This window comes from Paroedura picta, chromosome 3 (genome assembly GCF_049243985.1).
Source record: "Paroedura picta isolate Pp20150507F chromosome 3, Ppicta_v3.0, whole genome shotgun sequence".
NCBI classification, from domain to species: domain Eukaryota; kingdom Metazoa; phylum Chordata; class Lepidosauria; order Squamata; family Gekkonidae; genus Paroedura; species Paroedura picta.
The window spans coordinates 19,819,379-19,840,466 of NC_135371.1; the positions used below are offsets into that span (position 1 = coordinate 19,819,379).

The 21,088-nt window shown below is 43.9% G+C and overlaps 1 protein-coding gene across 4 annotated transcripts in view; it reads left to right on the plus strand.

The window, feature by feature from the left end:
• The window catches only part of PTPRG (protein tyrosine phosphatase receptor type G), a 622,240-nt gene that overhangs the window by 576,067 nt on the left and 25,085 nt on the right, over nt 1-21,088 (plus strand). For all 4 annotated transcript variants that reach the window (XM_077325006.1, XM_077325002.1, XM_077325003.1 and 1 more), the window contains 8 exons: nt 3,660-3,756; nt 6,958-7,040; nt 7,266-7,400; nt 9,324-9,458; nt 12,596-12,759; nt 13,177-13,312; nt 13,903-14,049; nt 15,441-15,534. In XM_077325006.1, coding sequence (XP_077181121.1) covers nt 3,660-3,756; nt 6,958-7,040; nt 7,266-7,400; nt 9,324-9,458; nt 12,596-12,759; nt 13,177-13,312; nt 13,903-14,049; nt 15,441-15,534 — 991 coding nt within the window. The remainder of the gene's footprint in view (nt 1-3,659; nt 3,757-6,957; nt 7,041-7,265; nt 7,401-9,323; nt 9,459-12,595; nt 12,760-13,176; nt 13,313-13,902; nt 14,050-15,440; nt 15,535-21,088) is intronic.

A 21,088-nucleotide genomic window follows, 5' to 3' on the forward strand; every position in this document is an offset into this window, starting at 1 on the left:
ATTTGATATGTGACTCCACTGTGAAATGTCTGCATAATCCTGAACTCTTCGTACATCTGCTATTTTACTGATATTTCTCCTGATAATTTCCTCTGTCACTTAACTCCTCGTGCTTCTTTGAAGCAGCTGCGCTGTACTAATGACTTCCCTTATTAGGAAGCTACTATATTAGTATGTGATGCCCTGAGTACCAAACAATTTGTCATCTCTGTAACCTTGGGGAAGATCAGGGATATCAGGTTGGGTGCCTGACACCCTGGAGAAGTCACTTTTAGATAAAATTCAAATATATTGGGACAAATGCTCCAGAAAGAGAAAGTAACATGGCTCATGCTGATGGAAAATTATCAAAATAAACGGAGATTCATGGAGCTGGTTCACTAACCACTGTTAATCTTAACATGTCGTTTATGTACCTGGTTATCCCTTATTAATTCTGTTTTGTTTTCCTGTGGATACTCTGTGCCCATGCAGAATTGAGAGTGGCTCAAAAAATATTCTTGGTATCATCTGCCTCTAGGGTTGCTAACCTTCAGGAGGGACCTGGAGATCTCTCAGAATTACAACTGGTTTACAAAGGAAAGAGATCAGTTGTCCCTTGGGCGGAAATGGCGGCTTCTAAGGGAGGGCTGCACAGCATTATACCCCTGCTGAGGTCCTTCCCCTACCCAAACCCAATCATCCCCAGGCTGCATTCTCAAATCTTCAGGAATTCCCCAAACTGGAGCTGGTGACCCTATAGAACTGTCAACCTCTAAATGTTGCCTGGAGATCTCTTAGATCTCCAGATGACAGGGATCAGTCCACCTGGAGAAAATGGTTGCTTTAGAAGGTGTACTGTATGGCATTATACTCCTCCCCGAACTGCCCTCCTCAGGTTCTACCTCCCAAATGTTCAGCTTTCCCCAACCTGGAGCTGGCAACCCGACAACCCTAGCTGGCTTTCACTAGCACCAAGCTTCGCTCCACCCTCAGTGTAGATTCTGTCTTGCAAGGGACTCCTCTCTCAACACTTGGGGACCCTGACCTGGGTGGAAAGGGGGCACAACATTTTAAATAATGATCACAACTCCCGTTTCTTCTCTCTTAAAAACATAGCAAAGCATCGAGCTCCTTTCGTATATCCCTAAAGGGGGAAAGCAGTGCCAGCGGAGCCCCAGCTGACTTAACAGTCTGCCCCCTAGCAGCAAAGTGCTTTGCACAGGCACCCTATTCACACTTACTCCACAGAAACTATGGACTTGGGGGGAAGCAGTCACTCTAACTCAGTGTTTCCTGCACCAAAGCAGACCCCTCCATATCCCCCCAATTTAGCATTCATAACTGTCACAGTTTGCTGTGTGCTGCTGCTGTTGTTGTTGTTCAGTTCAGTGCATTTAATGCAACTTGTCTGGGCGTTTATTGCAAGGACGGAAACTGTTTTGGAGGAAGTAGAACCTTCACCAGGGGGTTGGTGGGGTTCTGGAATTCTGTGTGTGAACACTTAAAGTAGGTGGTTCACAGGTAGTGGCCTGGATCCAACACAATAGTTCCAGTGATAGAAGGGAGCCAAGGTTTCCAAGGCCCTTCTGACAACTGGCTAGGGAAAGGGGTACTGACTGGGAGCTATCCAACATACAGTGCATGTCCATGTCACCGCCATATGACTCGGAAGTGATATCATCACATTTGGGACACCAGGGCAACGTTCTGGTATTTAGAATCAGAGAATCATAGAGCTGGAAGGGGGCATACAGGCCATCTGGTCCAACCCTCTACTCAATGCAGGACCAGCCTAAAGCATTCAGGATAATTATCTGTCCAGCCGCTGCTTGAAGACTGCTCATAAAAACTCTATGGTTAAATTTGCTTTTTACCATAGAGCTTTTGCTTAATTAACAGCCCTGATGCCCTGGATGTGATGACATTACTTATGGGTCACATGGACAGTGACGTAGATGCGTTGCTGCATGTTGGATGAATCTCCTTCTTTTGGGGAGAACATTCCCCTCCTCCATTGGGGGGTCTGGCAACGCTAAGTGGAGCAGCCCAAAATGTTCCCTGGCACAGGAACAGCATGAGAGGGATGGAGATGGTGGTCACAGTGGGAGAGGAATTATTAAAAGTGGCTTCCTTTCCATTTCCCCGCCTCACATCACCAGTTACCAATTACAAATGAGCTGGCCATGCAGTGAGGAGTTGCCATCAGTTGGACACCATGAGTCAGGCTGGGCTAGGCAACCAGATCACCTCCAGAGAAGTGGAGGAAAGATCCACAATGCTGAACCCAGGATTTTGCTGAGATAAGCTAGGATTCACTGATCATCTCTGAGCCCAATCCTGGTTTCACTAATTAGCCCCCGCTAGAATAAGCCATGGTTTTGTGTTACATCTGAACCAAGTTTCTGACCAAGTTACATCTGAGTCAATAGCAGTGTATTGATTTATATATGACTACAAATGCTGCTGTATTGTACATATTACGAATAGAAAGCACAGCTACTGTCACTGTCACAGCCAGATGATACCCCCACCCTACAATCCAGTTTTTGTGACTCATTAATCCATTTATTCAGTATTCCTTATTCGCAGTATGTTTTGGTAAATGGCATTTTATATACCTTCTTCTAACGTCGCTTTGTATCCCTTGTTCCCACTGGGAGAGATTGTATGGTTCCATATCAAAGAAAGAAGTACTTGCTCCCATTTTGAAGCTTCCTTGTGTGATTACACAACCTTTCCCCAAAGTCTCTGTGTAGCCATTGACACAAAACTGATTCCGAGCTGTTTAACAGAGGAAAGAAATCTTGGATTCTGCTCCTACCCCGTGAAAGCACACTAATTGCAATTAGGTGCTGTGAAAATGGCTAACCAAATGCCGTTGAACACATTGCATCCATTTCTGACGGCTATTAAGGGAGATATAAACCTTTTGCAGATATTTGGAGTGTGTACACTGAACATGCTGAGTAGAAGGGGCCATAACTGCAAGCCCCAGCCTGTGCACATTAAGTGTACTGCACGCACAAACTGTAAGCATGTAGGTTTATATACATGCAGAAGAACCCTTCAAAAAACAGTTTGTACATACCACTTGTAGTAGAAGAAGAGTTGGCTCTTATATGCCATTTTTCTCTACCCGAAGGAGTCTCAAAGCGGCTTACAGTCACCTTCCCTTTCCTCTCCCCACAGCAGGCATCCGGTGAGGCTAAGAGAGCCCTGATATCACTGCTCGGTCAGAACAGCTTTATCAGTGCTGTGGGAACCCAAGGTCACCCAGCTGGCTGCATGTGGGGGAGCAGGGAATCAAACCCAGGTAACCAGATTAGAAGTCCGTGCTCCTAACTACTGCACCAAGTAAAAGGGCCTTGGTCAAGGGATGAGTTTGCCAGCTGGGATCCTGTTCCCCACACTTTGTGTCATGAGCATATGAGTATCACCAAAGATCATAAAAATGAAAGACATGCGCCAAAGTGAGTTTTAGTCACCCTGGACATCATCAAATACTCAGAACCAGGCAATATCCGTGGTAAAACTGGAATATGCTGAAAGAACGCTCATGGGAGAAGAAAAATCAATTACCCTCCTGGCTTTCCAATGTGTTCTAACTGAGCTGTTAGTGAAATGAGACAAACAAAACGTTTTACACTCATCTGCCTTTTTAATTGTTTTCTTAACAGGAAGTGCAGCGTTGTACAGCCGACATGAACATCACCGCTGAACATTCCAATCATCCCGACAACAAGCACAAAAACAGATACATCAACATTTTAGCATGTGAGTAAGATGACAGTAAGAGAAGACAACGGAAAAGTTCACCTAGTAATGATACAAGAATCCCACTCTGAGTAGAAGAAGAAGAAGAAGAGCTGGTTCTTATATGCCGCTTTTCCCTACCCGAAGGAGGCTCAAAGCGGCTTACAGTCGCCTTCCCTTTCCTCTCCCCACAACAGACACCCTGTGAGGGAGGTGAGGCTGAGAGAGCCCTGATATTACTGCTCGGTCAGAACAGTTTTATCAGTACTGTGGCGAGCCCAAGGTCACCCAGCTGGCTGCATGTGGGGGAGCGCAGAATCGAACCTGGCAGGCCAGATTAGAAGTCCGCACTCCTAACCACTACACCAAACTGGCTCTCAGTAGCACAAAGCAGTACATTTTATTTTGATCATTTGGACAAAATACCCTTCTTAGGCATGCTCTCTGAAAGGGATAATGTTAATAGCTTGACGTGCAAATTGGGTTGCCAGCTTTGGGTTGGGGAATATTGGGGGTGGAGGCTGAGGAGGGCAGAAGATGGGGATCGATCTTAGCTGGTGACAATGCCAGAGTCCACTTTCCAAAGCAGCCATTTCCTCTGGAGGAATTGATCTTGGTCAGCTAGAGATCACTTGTGATAGCGGGAGATCTCCAGGAGCCACCTGGAGGTTGGCTACCATACTTGCAGAAAATCTTGGCGTTGAATGTTAAATATTAAATCACTGCCCGATCTTCGCATACGCATCTGTGAAAAGGAAGAGTTGTTACAAATCTAACTGTTCATTTCCCAAATCTGCTTGGGTTTATTTATTTAGGATATTGGTATGTCTACTACAAGCGCTCCAAGAGAGAGAGAAAAAAGAACTCTTGAGCACTAGCCGAGAATTTCTGTAGCTTGAGTGTGTACTGGCAGCCAGATTATATCCATAATATTAAGGTTTTCTGCAATGGAATTGATAGAAGAGAACACTAAAATGAGGAAGTCTTTTGAATGAATGCAGGACAGCCATTTAAAGACCTCTCAGGGAACATCGATGATCCTATTACCATAGTACTCTGGGTTTCTTCCTATTTTAAAGTACAAGTTTTTTTTTTTTTGCGATATAAGGGAATGGATTGCAGAGGCTTTCTAACCTGATTTATATGCACAGGTATTCTGTTTCTGGAGTTTATAAAAACCAGGTGTTGGTGACCTAGTGCCAAGACCAACCAAGAGATTGGTGACTTGAGGTAGAAGAAGAACTTCATCCTATTAATACCTAGCATTGCGAGTAGCAGGCTTTTGAAGAATTTGACTGCATTTTAGCTGCAGGATAAAAACTATATCGTTGGGGCTCTGCAGCTCAATTAGAACAATGGAAAAAGGACCCACTGTTGAGTGATCAGCATAAGTGTACCCTGTGCAGTTGTCTCAATGAAGGGAGCCATGGCCCTCCGATTGCAAGACCTGAGCAAGGCTGTTAACAATGGAACATTTCGATGATCATTTGTCTCGTAGGTCCGCTATAAATTGGAAGCATCTTGACTGTGGTTAAACCACATACGCCTACTGTGCAAGTGAAATATATTTTAAGTTCAGAGTTAGTCTGAAATGTTGAGGGGGCTTTTGCTCCTTCCTTACGGATAACGATGTAGGAAAATAGAAATTGGCATTTCCCTGAAATCATGTTGATCCAAGACTTTTAATAGACCATTTATTTTACGCATCCTTATTTCACAAAATTCATGGATCAGGTCTCATTGCCACGGTCCCTTGAAAAATTAAAGCCCATCACTGCTGCATTTCCAGAACACCTTAACTCTGTTGCCAGACTGTATGCTTCATTAAAAAAATGTTAAGTTCCTCTATTTTCTTTCACTAGTTTGGTGGAGTGTCCCTTGTTCACATCTCTTTGTATGTTGGGTCCTGCAATCCGTGGGCACAAGAGTAAAGGAACTCTCCCACCCATGTTTTCTCCTCAAAAAGGTTTATTCACAAGAGTGAGGAGTTGTGTGTATAAATAGTTCATTGGTTGGGCAGCTGTGTGGGAAGGGACAAAATCACACGTTTTTCATTTATAAGTGGAGCTGTGTTCATGCAACAGGCCAAAATGGCAATCACATTTCCTTCCCCCTCCCCATCCACTATGGCCACTCAACCAGTGCAGCTTTTAGTATGCATAAATCCCTTAATGGCTCTTGGGTAGAAGAAGGCACAGAAGATACTGGACTTTCAGTACTTTCTGCAAGATTTTCCAGGATATAAGACATTTGGTGGCTGCTACCAAAAATGGCAGCTGCCAGAAATGGCAACTCTATAGTGCCTAGAAGTACTTACCTGTGTTTTGTTCATGGGTTGAAACCAACCAGTTATCTCCATTGGGTAGAAAGAGAGAAGAGGCTCCTTTTGAAGACATGTGGTGGGAATAACGGGACATACATGCATGAGAACAAAAGCCATAGAATCATAGAGTTGGAAGGGGCCATACAGGCCATCTAGTCCAACCCCCTGCTCAACGCAGGATCAGCCCAAAGCATCCTAAAGCATCCAAGAGAAGTGTTTATCCAAACTTTGCTTGAAGAATGCCAGTGAGGGGGAGCTCACCACCTCCTTAGGCAGCCTATTCCACTGCTGAACTACTCTGACTGTGAAAATTTCTTTCCTGATATCTAGCCTATATCGTTCTACTTGTAGTTTAAACCCATTACTGCGTGTCCTTTCCTCTGCAGCCAATGGGAACAGCATCCTTCCCTCCTTTCTCCAAATGACAACCTTTCAAATCCTTCAAATCCTTCCCTCCCTCCTCCAAATACTTACATGTAGCAATTAAGTGAGATTGAGTCAAAAAGCTGGCTGAATCCAACCCATCATGATAGACCATGTTTTTGCACCCTTTGGTGGCAACCAGTGATGCGAAGGATGGATAGGAAAACAAAGATGGGCAAGATCTCGGGGTATGAATAAATTCAACAACAAATTACGGGTTGCAGGGTTAGAGATGTAGTTGCCATTTTTGCACAGCAGCTGCTCAGTAAACTTTATGTCCAGTTTGTCCTTCCAAACTGAGGACCAGGCTAGATAAAACTTGTGGAACGTAGGCTGTATTCTGTCTGTCACAATTACAAATGTTAAGAGGTGTTGATTTGCTTAGTTTCCCTCTTATCTTATCAAACCCTTAAAAATCTAGAGAATGTGTCAGATGTTATTATTTCCTAACACTGTTTTGTGTTTCTTTCTTGCAGATGATCACAGTAGAGTGAAGTTGAGACCTTTGCCGGGAAAAGACTCCAAGCACAGTGACTATATTAATGCTAATTATGTTGATGTAAGTTGGGTTTTTGTCCCCCCCTTGTCTCTTTTAAGAAACACTGTCCTTCAGAAAGAATAGAAGCCATTACTGCTTGTAGAGATTTTTTGTTTACTAACTTCACCTCCAAACTCTTCAAACATTCAGGGTGGGAAAGATCTCTATCTCCACAATGTATACATTATTAATATGCCTGCCACCCAAATACTTTCATCTCGCTTTGTATTGTGGTTTTCTTTGAAGGGTTACAACAAAGCAAAAGCCTACATCGCCACCCAGGGACCTTTAAAGTCGACGTTCGAAGATTTCTGGAGAATGATTTGGGAGCAAAACACTGGAATTATCATCATGATCACAAACCTCGTGGAAAAAGGAAGAGTAAGAGCAATGCGGCTTTTGTATAGACACTTCTGTTACCTCTCACAATGAGTGGGTCTTGTTTTTCAGATCCATAAAATCATAGAACTTCTGTTCTTGGGGGTAATAGAAACCAAAATGCAAACTGATATATATTAGGAGAGGGCATATTTTTTTCCAGGAAAATTATTCTCTCCTCCTCCCCCCAATTGGTTGTAGACAACAGGAGGGGTTTTTTTTACCCACACACATTTTAAGTGCATTACATGAATGCATGAGCTTGCCAGCAGGCTCCAACCCTGACCTGCAGGCAATCATTGGATTGTATTTGAAGGCCTTATGTGATGAATAACCCTGAAAAATCAGAGTCCTCAATCCTGTGGGACATCATACTTGAGTACTCTTGTAAATTCTATAATGAACATGTAGAAGCTGAGGTTGAGGTTGGAAGTTACTGCTGTAATCTCTTCCCCTTCCACACCCCACACACTGCTTGTTCATTCTCTCCACTTAGAACTTCTGAAGAGTGATATTATGATACAGAAGTTCTGTAGAATTTATCTTATTATTCTTAGGCTACCATAATCCTCTGGAGTGTCTGGCCCTGCTGGTGGACCTCCAGGTGGCATTTGGGTTTTGGCCACTATGTAACAGACTTGGTGAGCTATTGGCCTGATCCAGCATGGCCTCTCTTCTGTTCTTAGTTGGTCAAGAGTCAGTGTGGTGTAGTGGATAAGAGCAGTGAACTGGATTTGATTGCCCCACTCCTCCACAAGACGCCAGTTGGATGACCTTGGTCCAGTCACTGTTCTCCAGAGCTCTCTCGGCCTCACCTACCTCACAAGAGTGTCTGTTGTGGTGAGAGGAAGGGAAGGCAAGTGTAAGCCCTTTGAGATTCCATGGGGTAAAAAAAAACAACAGCTACTTCTTAATGTATTCCAAATGTAGCAGCTTGGAAACTGTTTAGAGGATATTTTCTGTGGTTCACACCTAGTTGAAACATTTGCCCAGGGTTTGGTTGTGGTGAGGATTAATGCCTCCAGCAGTGATAGGATGAGCTGTCCTTACGTTACAGAGGGCTAGAAGAAGAACTGGTTCGTATATGCCGCTTTTCTCTTCCCAAAGGAGTCTCAAAGCGGCTTACTGTCGCCTTCCCTTTCCTCTCCCCACAACAGACACCCTGTGAGGTGGGTGAGACTGAGAGAGCCCTGAGATTACTGCTTGGTCAGAACAGCTTTATCAGTGCTATGGAGAGCCCAAAGTCACCCAGCTGGCTGCATGTTTGTTTGTTTGTTTGTCTGTTTGTTTGTTTATATTGGATTTACAGCCCAAAACTGTGATTAGTCCCAAGAGTTAGAACTGTGGACCTTATGTTGAGGGGGAGCGGGGAATCCGGGCTCGCCTGATTAGGTCAGTGCTCCTAACCACTACACCAAGCAGGCTGTCTAGAGAAGGCAGAATAGCACTAGAGAAACAGAATAGTCTTACATTGACATGAATTGCTTTGATCCTAGACGAAGGAATTGAAGAAGGGGCCTGAGAAAACCCAGAGAAAGAGAGAGGGCTTAGAAAAATTAGAGAAAGAAATGTTCCTGAATGACACAAGCAGAATATCTAGCTCAGGGGTAGTCAAACTGCAGCCCTCCAGATGTCCATGGACTACAATTCCCAGAAGCCCCTGCCAGCATTTGCTGGCAGGGGCTTCTGGGAATTGTAGTCCATGGACATCTGGAGGGCCGCAGTTTGACTACCCCTAGCTGAAGGGTGAAGAGAATGACCTGAGACAAGAGATGGCTAGAATCCTTAGAAGGTCGTGGGGGGTTTCACATATTCACATATGACCAATCTGAACGTGGCTTAATGTCCATGATTACCATTCGTTCTGTGTTCCGTAAAATGTTCCATAAAATATTTTCAGCCTCTCCCAATCTATTCTTTCTCCAGAGAAAATGTGACCAATACTGGCCCACGGAAAACAGTGAAGAATATGGTCATATTATAGTCACACTGAAGAGCACAAAAGTACATGCCTGCTACACGGTCCGCCGCTTCACAGTCAGAAATGCAAAAATGAAAAAGGTGAGGAAAGTTATCGAAGCCTGACTCCGACAAACAATTCACACTTGGGAAGCTGCTGTGCTTTTTTAAAATATCCATAGCTATTAAATAGCTATTAAATAACTCTCTTGTGAAATACCTGTTTGCTGTTGTTTGACACAAAGCAAATGTTTTTTGGGTAGGGATTTATTTATTTCTTCATTCATTCATTCATTCATTCATTCATTCATTCATTTATTTATTTATTTATTTATTTATTTATTTATTTATCGTGCTTGTATACCGCCCTCCCCGGAGGCTCAGGGCGGTTTACATAATAACAAGGAACAATACATGAAACGGTCTATAAAAACATGTGAATAACCTTATAATAATAGCTAACATTATTATTATGGGCATGAACCGGTTCAAGACCTAAAATCCATCATGGATTTGGCCAGTTTGTGCCCCTCCCCCCCAAACCCAGGCACAGAGGAAGCACATTCCCCGGACATTTTGTCCAGTTGGCCATTTAGTCCCTCCATTTTGCTTTCCCCATTTCCAAATGGGGGGTGGCAAAATGGCAGCTCTTTCAGACTCACAGCAGACAGGTGCGTGTGCCCCTCTGTGAGACCGAAATAGCCACAAGCCTTTTCAGGGAGTGATTTTTCTCCCTCCCACTTGGGAACAGGAGGAAGCCAAGTGGATCCCTAAACTGCCTGGTCACACAGCAGATAGATGCGTGTACACCACTGACTTAAGTTACAGTGGGGTGTGCACACCTGTCCACTGCGAGGCCAAAATGGCAGCTATTCCAGTGCTCTGTTTCGCTTCTCCCTGCTTGTCCATGGGTGAATGTGAATGGGACCGGCCAGAACTCATCTGGCTTGCTTCAGGCCTTTCAGGTCATTTGTTTGGGAACACCCCAAACCAAGCTGGAATTTTCTGATCCGTGCCCATCCCTATTCGTGGGTATTTAGAGAATGATGTATCTAATTCTAGGAGTGGGAAAATGTATGGAAACAAAGTAGTTTAATCGCTGAGCCAGCTGCTCACAGTGTCCATCCTTACACAAAGAGAATTCATAGCTGAGAGAGAAGGGATAATAATGGATCCATTCTTCATTGTCTTATGTCTTGCCTTTGGGGGGCAGTCAAAAATGATTAGCATGTATGTCCAGTGCATGCCCTACATGTGGACTGCTATGGTCTTCATTTTTTTTTTTTCTGACTGGCATAACTCTTTCTTCATGCTGCCATTCCTATAAGGAACTCACAACAATGTAAGAGAGGTTATGAGACAGGGACTGGCCTGAGATCAACCAGCGAGATGTATGGGAGATTTCCTTTGCCAGGTGGATCACTTGGCCAGAGTGAATTTCCATACATCAGAGTGTTTGCCTAGACATTGCTGTTCTTGCCATAACTCAGGCAGAAACAAAACTGTGATTAGTCCCAAGAATTAGAATTGTGGCCCTTATTGGCTTATTCTGTAGAATGCTAAAGAAGCTTAGGGGCTGCAACTTAATAATAAAAAGCCTGTCAAGTGTGAACAAAAAGTAGTCAATGAAAGTGGTAGAACACGCCTCTTCTTCCTTTGCATTGATTGGAAAAGATGGAATTAGGCTATTTCCTGGACTCAGGGCTCACATTCCCTAACACTTGGACAATCATTGCTTTAGTAGCTAGACCTGTCCACTGTAGAAATAGGTCAGATGATTTTAGTGCTGTCTGGAGTTGGTGGAACTGTAGAATATGAACTGAGATATCTCTAGCGGTAGATTATACCCTTCTCTGTTCTAAATCACATCAAAGTTTGCAGTCACAAAGACTGCTACATTCCTTTATGTCAGGAAAACATCACCTAATTTCAGCTCATTTCAGTTTGAGAAGAGTCAATAGCATTTCCCCTGCTTCCTTAAGCAAAATTCTTCATATTTGACCCCATTGAGATTTTTTTTTGCTTCTGAGAGCCCCCCCCCACTTCAGATTTATTCCTATTTGGCTATGTAACAATAACTGGGAGTCTTACCTGATTGAGTTTACTTACTCTTTATTTGATCTTTTATACCAGCCTCTCTTTGTAAGATCTCCCCCCCCCACACACACTTTAGGGATTATAAAAGCACCAACCTAACACATATACTCTTCACTGCATCTGAGGAAGCGAGTTTTGACTCATGCTGGAATAAATTTTGTTAGTCTTTAAGGTGCCACCAGACTCCTCTTTTATAATGGAATCATAAACGGGAGAGGGGGCGGGGGAGCGGGGAATAGAAGGCAACGTTGGTCTGCAGGACAGTGAACCTCTCAGCAAGAGACCATTTGTCCCTTTAATAGTTAAAAAGCTGATGCTTTCACACCATAATCTCCAGTGGGGCAAGAAGCTGTGTCTGCCAAACCTGTTCTTGTCATCTGACTATTAACAATGTTATTGTAAGCAGAGTTACTTCCTTCTATATCCAGTGTGCTTAGGATGGCCATGTTAATATGAGATTGCAGGAGCTTTATGCCTGTCCAGTGATGGCAGTGTTCAAAATAAATGCACCAGGGAAGGGGTATCCTAAACAACAGGGGTAGTCAACCTGTGGTCCTCCAGATGTCCATGGACTACAATTCCCATGAGCCCCTGCCAGCAAATGCCAGCAAATTGTAGTCCATGGACATCTGGAGGACCACAGGTTGACTACCCCTGCTAAACAACATATATGCATGTTCCGAGACTGTTATTGAAGAAACCATTGTGCTTCTAAGAGAAGTCCGTTGCTAGGTCATTCTTTTGGCCATGCCATTTTTTCCTGTGTCACCGAAGAGAGAAAATGAATTTGATTTTATCATTAGTTAGTAGCATATCCCTCCTTTGAGGCCTGAAGCAGTGGTTACTGTAATATCTTTTACTGGGTACCTTGCAGCTCCTTCCAAAGAGCCATTGGCCAACATTGCGTTGAATTGTTGCATGGCCTCTCTGTCCTGTAATCGCAACAGAAGCCACTGTCAAGAAAGACACGCCCCTTTCCCCTAATCTTTGGGTGGTTGCAGAAAAAGTTTCAACGGGTGGATAACAAAGGGAGAGGAGGGGTGATCACACACCCTAACGTGGAAAAATCGAATTCCCTGCAGGTTCCGTCAGCAACTTATGTCTTTCCTTCCTTTTGTGTTTTATGCATTTGTGATCCAAAGGGGAACCCTAAAGGGCGCCAGAATGAGAGGACGGTTATCCAGTACCATTACACACAGTGGCCTGACATGGGAGTGCCTGAATATGCCCTGCCAGTGCTAACCTTTGTGAGAAGATCCTCCGCAGCTCGGGCCCCCGAGATGGGCCCAGTGGTCGTGCACTGCAGGTACAGCTGGATAGAGCTCCATTTTATGGGCAACATGTTTCAAGTTAATATGCACTTGCAGTAGATTTTTATAGTGTACTTATATGTCATTTGTATTAAGCGCTTTACAATTCTGTCATCTTGTCCATTCAGAGGAAGCAAGTCGGTTCATTTAATTTCTACGTTAACGCCAAAAGAGCGATAACTTAAAACCGGTTCTCCTAAATTAAATGATAGCTAATCATGAAGTCAGTCTAAGCGATGTTCAGGAAACACCTAAAAATTCCATTTGTTATGATCACATTGGAATTTGCCAAAAAGTGTATTTTGGAAAGCCCGGGGAGAAAAACTGTGACTTTAAATAATACCGTTAGATCAGCAGCTGCTATGAGTATTTAACTAACTTTCTTTTGTTTCTTTTTTTAAAATTTTGGCCAGTGCTGGTGTTGGTAGGACTGGAACCTACATTGTTATAGATAGTATGCTGCAACAGATAAAAGACAAAAGCACAGTTAATGTCCTAGGTTTCCTGAAACACATCAGGACACAGCGCAACTACCTCGTCCAGACAGAGGTAAAAATACAGAAAAGCTTTCCCTTTTATGATAAAGGTTTGTCTGAAAATTCCACTAGATGCAGAATGTTTCATCATGCGTGATTGCCACAGTAAATCTCTTTGTTAATTACATTCTACATTCCTTATATTTCATTTCTGAGCGTGCAAATGCTTATATTTGTGTATTATTTATATCGTGCTTAGAATAAACTGGGTATTTCACATAAAATTTTTAAAAAGTCAAGTTGCTGCCCAAAAACTCACAATCTAAATACTAGACGGGCTGCAAGTTGATAAAGAGGATGGACATTTTCTTTCCTAGTTTGTCAAGATAAAGTATGTATATAATTTAAATTATTATATTATAAATTATATTCAGTTTTAAGAAATCTTTAAATGTAAGCCGCATTTGAAGGGGGGATGGGGCAATTCCAGCACGGGAAGAAGCAAACGAAAGCAAAGGAAAAACAAGCAGTGAGAAAACAGACCTTTTTGGAAGAAAACAGTGAACCTCTCTATTTAATCAGTGGGGTTGTCTCAAATTCTTTTAAAAGACTTGTTTTTAAAACACTGGTTTTCCAATGTATTTTCTTCTTGCGCATGACCAGGAACAGTATGTTTTTATTCATGATGCCTTGTTGGAAGCCATTCTTGGAAAAGAGACGGAAGTTTCTGCCAGCCAGCTGCATAGCTATGTAAATAGCATTCTTATACCTGGAGTTGGAGGCAAGACCCGGCTAGAGAAACAGTTCAAGGTAAGCTCTTATCCTGGTCTTCATCCCTGGTAAAGTCCATGACGTAAAGCAGTGGTCCCCAACCTTTCTGAGGCTGGAGACCGGCAGGGCAACTGCCTGGACCGCGCATGCGGGGCCGTGCCCGTGCACTGCGCATGCGCCATGCACAGCCGAAATCGCGCATGCGCTGCACTTTCGTGCATGCGCAAAAGTGCTGCGCATGCGCAATTTCGGCCGCGGATGCGCAGTGCGCGGCCACAGCCCTGATTCCCTCTCCCCGCCCTCCCGCTGTAAGAAGCTTCCCGGGCCACAAGCTTGCGGTCTGGGAAGTTTTTTACTGCGGGGGGGGGCGGGGAGAGGGAGCCGCAGCCCGGCACCATGGCCTTTGCGGCCCGGCACCGGGCTGCGGCCCGCAGGTTGGGGACCACTGACATAAAGGACCACTTTGCATCTGAGGAAGGAATTAGAAAGAAAACAGAAGACCCAAGGTCTTGTTGCTTTGGGCTGATTCTGCGTTGAGCAGGGGGTTGGACTAGATGGCCTGTATGGCACCTTCCAACTCTTTGATTCTGTGATTCTGTGATTAAGAAAGAATATGTTCAGGTGTAGGAGCACCTTTTCCTTGTGAAACTGGAGTGTGAAGGGGCAGACCTTAATGCACAGAGGTTATCCTAGCAGAGAAGATGGCAACCAAGAAACAATCTTAAAAGAAGGGAAAATCATTTGTGGCCAGTTGTTCACATAGCTTGTCCTTGAATTGATCGAAAGTGCCATGCAAGATAAAGCTGAACGAGATCACAGAAGAACAATTTCACTATTTTAGCATGATTGACTATCGAATGATCATGCCTCAGAGTTCAAGATACAGAAATGGCAGCCAGGTAGACCTTAGGAGGTGAGTGTCCCAGTCCTAGAGGTCAAAGGTGAAGAAGGTTGAAAGGGGACATGATTGATGTCTAAGTATTTGAAAGGTGGTCACTTGGGTTACAGGAAAAGGGATGAGTTAAAAAATCAAGTTCCACAGGCAAAAGTTTTCCTGTCTGTGAAAACACTCTAGTAGATTCAAGTTCTGTTCCTGACCTATGTATGCTTTTAGGACTCTGGAATATATTTTCAGAATTAATTAAATCAAGAATGTCAAATGGAATGGAATTTCACTTACACTGTATGCTATAAATGAGAACCATACAGACATGAGTGTTCAACAAGCCTTTGTATAAATGTTACTTTTTGCAGAGAGTTCACTTCTTTTTGGTATTTGGAACACTTTTCTGTAACAATAAAAGTTTGTTCTCCTAGGGTTGCAGTTTTTTCAGGGGGGAAAAAAAGAGAAAGGAACTCTCTTCTTTTTCAGAAACAAGAACTACAAAAGAATTAATACATCTTTATTCTGCTTTATTTAAACCTTGTAGCTGGTTATGCAGTGTAATGCAAAATACGTGGAATGCTTCAGTGCTCAGAAGGACTGCAACAAAGAGAAGAACAGGAATTCATCAGTGGTGCCATGTAAGTGTTGCATTTTCAAGCTTGCTTGCTGCACTGCATGAATACTTTTCACTAAATGCTGAATTGAGTTTGTGTATAGCGCAGAAGGGCCTAGGTTGGGTTGTTGTCTCTTACTGAGGCAGAGCTTTCTTTAAATGTAAAACTGTGGCTTGATGTTCAATATGATGCACTGGGTTACACAAACACAATTCAGAAGTTTCTGTATTGATGGACTAATTTTTCAGTAGAGTGTCAAATTCTTTTCACAAGTAACAATGCAGTTTCATCTTCTGAAGTCATTTTTTTAGAAGTTGCCTTTCCTTAGATAAGAAGCATCCTATGCATGAGCATGAGCCTCTTGTGGCGCAGAGTGGTAAGGCAGCCACCTGAAAGCTTTGCCCATGAGGTTGGGAGTTCGATCCCAGCAGCCGGCTCAAGGTTGACTCAGCCTTCCATCCTTCCGAGGTCGGTAAAATGAGTACCCAGCTTGCTGCTGGGGGGTAAATGGTCATGACTGGGGAAGGCACTGGCAAACCACCCCGTATTGAGTCTGCTAAGAAAACGCTAGAGGGCGTCACCCCAAGGGTCAGACATGACTCGGTGCTTGCACAGGGGATACCTTTACCTTTTTATGCATGAGCTCATTAGTTCATAATAATAAAAACAGTAGTTACTTCAAGGCATGACAGCAATGGAACACCCCATAGAGGGGTTGCCAGGAGTCAGCTGAAATTTGACAACATGTTCTTCTTCATCTTGCCTTTTATGGCTTATTTGATGATTGATGATGATTTGACTTGGATTGTCAACCACACTGGCACTGTATTCAATTTTTGACCATGCCTCTTTAGATTGAGGATTTGGGAAAGTGTCTTTTGAAATATTCTTTTGGACTTTTAACTTAAAGTTTTATTTAATTTGAAGGTTATGTATTGGTTTCCCAAGTATCTCTGGTCACCACAGTGATCTAAGAAAGCCAAATAAGTAAATGGGCTGAGGGGAATATCCTCAATTAAGGAGGATTACTTCTGCATCCAGGCAATTCAGTTGACCCTTGGAAGCACTTCAGAGCAGTGGTAATCCATAAGCCATTTCATGAAATTAAGCTGCTTTAGGATCACTGATGCCAATGGCCCCAAATGAGCTTATATCTAAGTGTGTGTGCATGTGCATGCGTGCGCCTTTTATGGCAACCCTGTACAAGGTTTTCCATGGAAGTGATTTAGCAGAGGCAGTTTGCCATTGCCTTCTTCTGCAAAGTCTTCCTTAGTGGGCTCCCATCCAAATACCGACCCTGCTTAGCTTCTGAGATGTGATGAGATGGGGAGGTGCTAGACCATTCCACGTCTTTCTTCATGTCTAAATATTCTGGCTTAACTCCTCCACTGATTCACCATTCATACTTTCTTCCCAAACAACCTTTGGGCAACATGACCACTGAAAGAGACTAGATATGCTAACAGTGCAATCCTACACTAGAGTTAAGGTAAAGGTAAAGGTATCCCCTGTGCAAGCACCAGGAATGTCTGACCCTTGGGGTGACACCCTCTAGTGTTTTCATGGCAGACTCAACACGGGGTGGTTTGCTAGTTCCTTCCCCAGTCATTACCGTTTACCCCCCAGCAAGCTGGGTACTCATTTTACCAACCTCGGAAGGATGGAAGGTGGAGTCATCCTTGAGCCAGCTGCTGGAATTAAATTCCCAGCCTCATGGGCAGAGCTTCAGACTGCATCCCTGCTGCCTTACCACTCTGCGCCACAAGCCAGTGCATTTAGAAGAGGTGAACTCTAGGATTGCATTGTAAGAGTTAGTGTCATGTATATTCCATGATACAGTATCACTGAGTATTGATTTAACAGCAAAGGTAGCTGTTAATTCTGAAGTTAGGACAATGGTGGTGGTTGTTGCTGCTGAAGGAGGGTTGTTGTTGTTGTTATGTGCGAAGTCGTGTCCGACCCATCGCGACCCCATGGACAATGATCCTCCAGGCCTTCCTGTCCTCTACCATTCCCCGGAGTCCATTTAAGTTTGCACCTACTGCTTCAGTGACTCCATCCAGCCACCTCATTCTCTGTCGTCCCCTTCTTCTTTTGCCCTCGATCTCTCCCAGCATTAGGCTCTTCTCCAGGGAGTCCTTCCTTCTCATGAGGTGGCCAAAATATTTGAGTTTCATCTTCAGGATCTGGCCTTCTAAGGAGCAGTCAGGGCTGATCTCCTCTAGGACTGACTGGTTTGTTCGCCTTGCAGTCCAAGGGACTCGCAAGAGTCTTCTCCAGCACCAGAGTTCAAAAGCCTCAATTCTTTGACGCTCGGCCTTCCTTATGGTCCAACTTTCGCAGCCATACATTGCAACTGGGAAGACCATAGCCTTGACTAAACGCACTTTTGTTGGCAGGGTGATGTCTCTGCTTTTTAGGATGCTGTCTAGATTTGCCATAGCTTTCCTCCCCAGGAGCAAGCGTCTTTTAATTTCTTTGCTGCAGTCCCCATCTGCAGTGATCTTGGAGCCCAGGAAAATAAAATCTGTCACTATCTCCATTTCTTCCCCTTCTATTTGCCAGGAATTGAGAGGGCCGGATGCCATGATCTTTGTTTTCTTGATGTTGAGTTTCAAGCCAACTTTGGCACTCTCCTCCTTCACCCGCATCAACAGGCTCTTTAGTTCCTCTTCATTTTCTGCCATTAGAGTGGTATCATCTGCATATCTGAGGTTGTTGATATTTCTCCCTGCAATCTTGATCCCAATTTGTGACTCCTCTAATCCCGCATTTCTCATGATGTGCTCTGCATACAAGTTAAATAGGCAAGGCGACAGTATACAGCCTTGCCGAACTCCTTTCTCAATTTTGAACCAGTCAGTGATTCCATGTTCAGTTCTCACTGTTGCTTCTTGACCTGCATATAAATTTCTCAAGAGACAAATAAGATGCTCTGGTATTCCCATCTCTTTAAGAACTTGCCACAATTTGTTGTGCTCCACACAATCAAAGGCTTTAGCATAGTCAATGAAGCAGAAGTAGACGTTCTTCTGGTACTCCCTAGCTTTCTCCATGATCCAGCGTATGTTGGCAATTTGATCTCTAGTTCCTCTGCCTCTTCGAAATCCTGCCTGTACTTCTGGAAGTTCTCGGTCCACATATTGCTGGAGCCTAGCTTGTAGGATTTTGAGCATAACTTTGCTAGCATGAGAAATTAGTGCGATGGTGCGGTAGTTTGAACATTCTTTGGCATTGCCCTTCTTTGGGATTGGAATGTAAACTGACCTTTTCCAATCCTGTGGCCATTGTTGAGTTTTCCAAATTTGCTGGCATATTGAGTGTAGCACTTTTACTGCATCGTCCTTTAAGATTTTGAATAGTTCAACTGGAATGCTGTCACTACCACTAGCTTTATTGTTGCTCAGACTTCCTAAGGCCCATTTGACTTCACATTCCAGGATGTCTGGCTCCAGGTCAGTAACTACCCCATTGTGGTCATCAGGGATGTTAAGCTCGCTCTTGTATAGTTCTTCTGTATAATTTTGCCACCTTTGTTTGATCTCTTCTGCTTCTGTGAGGTCCCTACCATTTTGGTCCCTTATCATACCCATCTTTGCATGAAACGTTCTCTTCATATCTCCAATTTTCTTGAAAAGATCTCTGGTCCTCCCCATTCTATTGTTTTCTTCTATTTGTTTGCACTGTTCATTTAAGAAGGCATTCTTATCTCTTCTAGCTTTTCTCTGGAATTCTGCATTCAATTGGGTGTATCTTTCTCTTTCTCCCTTGCCTTTCACTTCCCTTCTCTCCTTAGCTATTTGTAAAGCTTCCTCAGACAGCCATTTTGATTTCTTGCATTTCTTTTTCTTTGGGATGGTTTTAGTTGCTACCTCTTGTACAATGTTGCGAACCTCCGTCCATAGTTCTTCAGGAACTCTGTCTATCAGATCTAATTCCTTAAATCTATTTGTCACCTCCACTGTGTATTCGTCAGGGATATGATTTAGTTCATACCTGAGTGGCCTAGTGCTTTTCCCTACTTTCTTCAATTTAAGCCTAAATTTTGCAACAAGAAGCTCATGATCTGAACCACAATCAGCTCCTGGTCTTGTTTTTATTGACTGGATAGAACTTTTCCATCTTTGGCTGCAGAGCACATAGTCAATCTGATTTCTGTGTTGACCGTCTGGTGATGTCCATGTGTAGAGTCGTCTCTTGGGTTGCTGGAAAAGAGTGTTTGCTATGACCATTGTATTCTCTTGACAAAATTCTACCAGCCTGTGCCCTGCTTCATTTTGTACTCCAAGGCCAAACTTGCCTGTTATCCCGGTTATCTTTTGGCTTCCTACTTTAGCATTCCAATCCCCCATGATGATAAGCACATCATTTTTGGGCGTTGCTTCTAGAAGGTGTTGTAGGGCTTCATAGAACTGATCAACTTCATCCTCTTCAGCAGCAGTGGTTGGGGCGTAGACCTGGATCACTGTGATGTTGAATGGTTTGCCTTGGATTCGAACTGAGATCATTCTGTCATTTTGGGGATTGTATCCCAAGACTGCTTTTCCTACTCTCTTATTGATTATGAATGCTACTCCATTTCTTCTGCGAGATTCTTGTCCACAGTAGTATACCTGATGGTCATCTGAATTAAATTCACCCATTCCTGTCCATTTTAGTTCACTGATTCCTAAAATGTCGATGTTCAGTCTTCTCATTTCTTGTTTAACCACGTCCAGCTTGCCTTGATTCATGGATCTGACGTTCCAGGTTCCTATGGAATAAAAATCTTTACAGCATCGGACTGTCTTTTCGCCACCAGTTACTTCCACAACTGAGCGTCCTTTCGGCTTTGGCCCAGCCGCTTCATTCATTCTGGCGCTACTCGTACTAGCCGTCTGCTCATCCCCAGTAGCATATTGGACACCTTCCGACCTGAGGGGCTCATCTTCCAGCGTCATATCGTTATGCCTATTGGAACTGTCCATAGAGTTTTCATGGCAAAGATACTGGAGTGGTTTGCCATTGCCTTCTCCAGTGGATCACCTTTTGTCAGAGCTCTCAGCTATGACCTGTCCGTCTTGGGTGGCCCTGCACGGCATAGCTCATAGCTTCACTGAACTACGCAAGCCCCCTTGCCACAACAAGGCAGCGATCCTTGAAGGGGGTAAGGAGGGTAGGCAATGCCAAAATGAAATTATGTGCATTTGGAGGGAATATGAAGCTCTGTGGTCAACAATTATTAACTATTATTTGAATACTTGGGCATTGTAGTAAAATTTGATTACTGGCTCTCTTCCTCCGAAATGGACAAGTTGCTGGGGTCGGTCAGGGCGACCACTTGCCCTCTGGACCCCTGTCCCTCTTGGCTCCTCAAAGGAGGTGGCCAGGGGATAGAAGGCCAACTCAGGGACATTATCAACTGCTCCGGGGAGTTCCCTGAGAGGCTGAAGGAAGCAGTAGTTCGTCCTCTCCTGAAAAAAATAACGCTGGACCCGCAGGACCCTGCCAACTACCGCCCAGTATCGCACCTAGCGTTCCTGGGTAAGGTGGTGGAAAGGGCCGCAGCGGACCAGCTCCTGGCCTTCTTGGAAGAAAC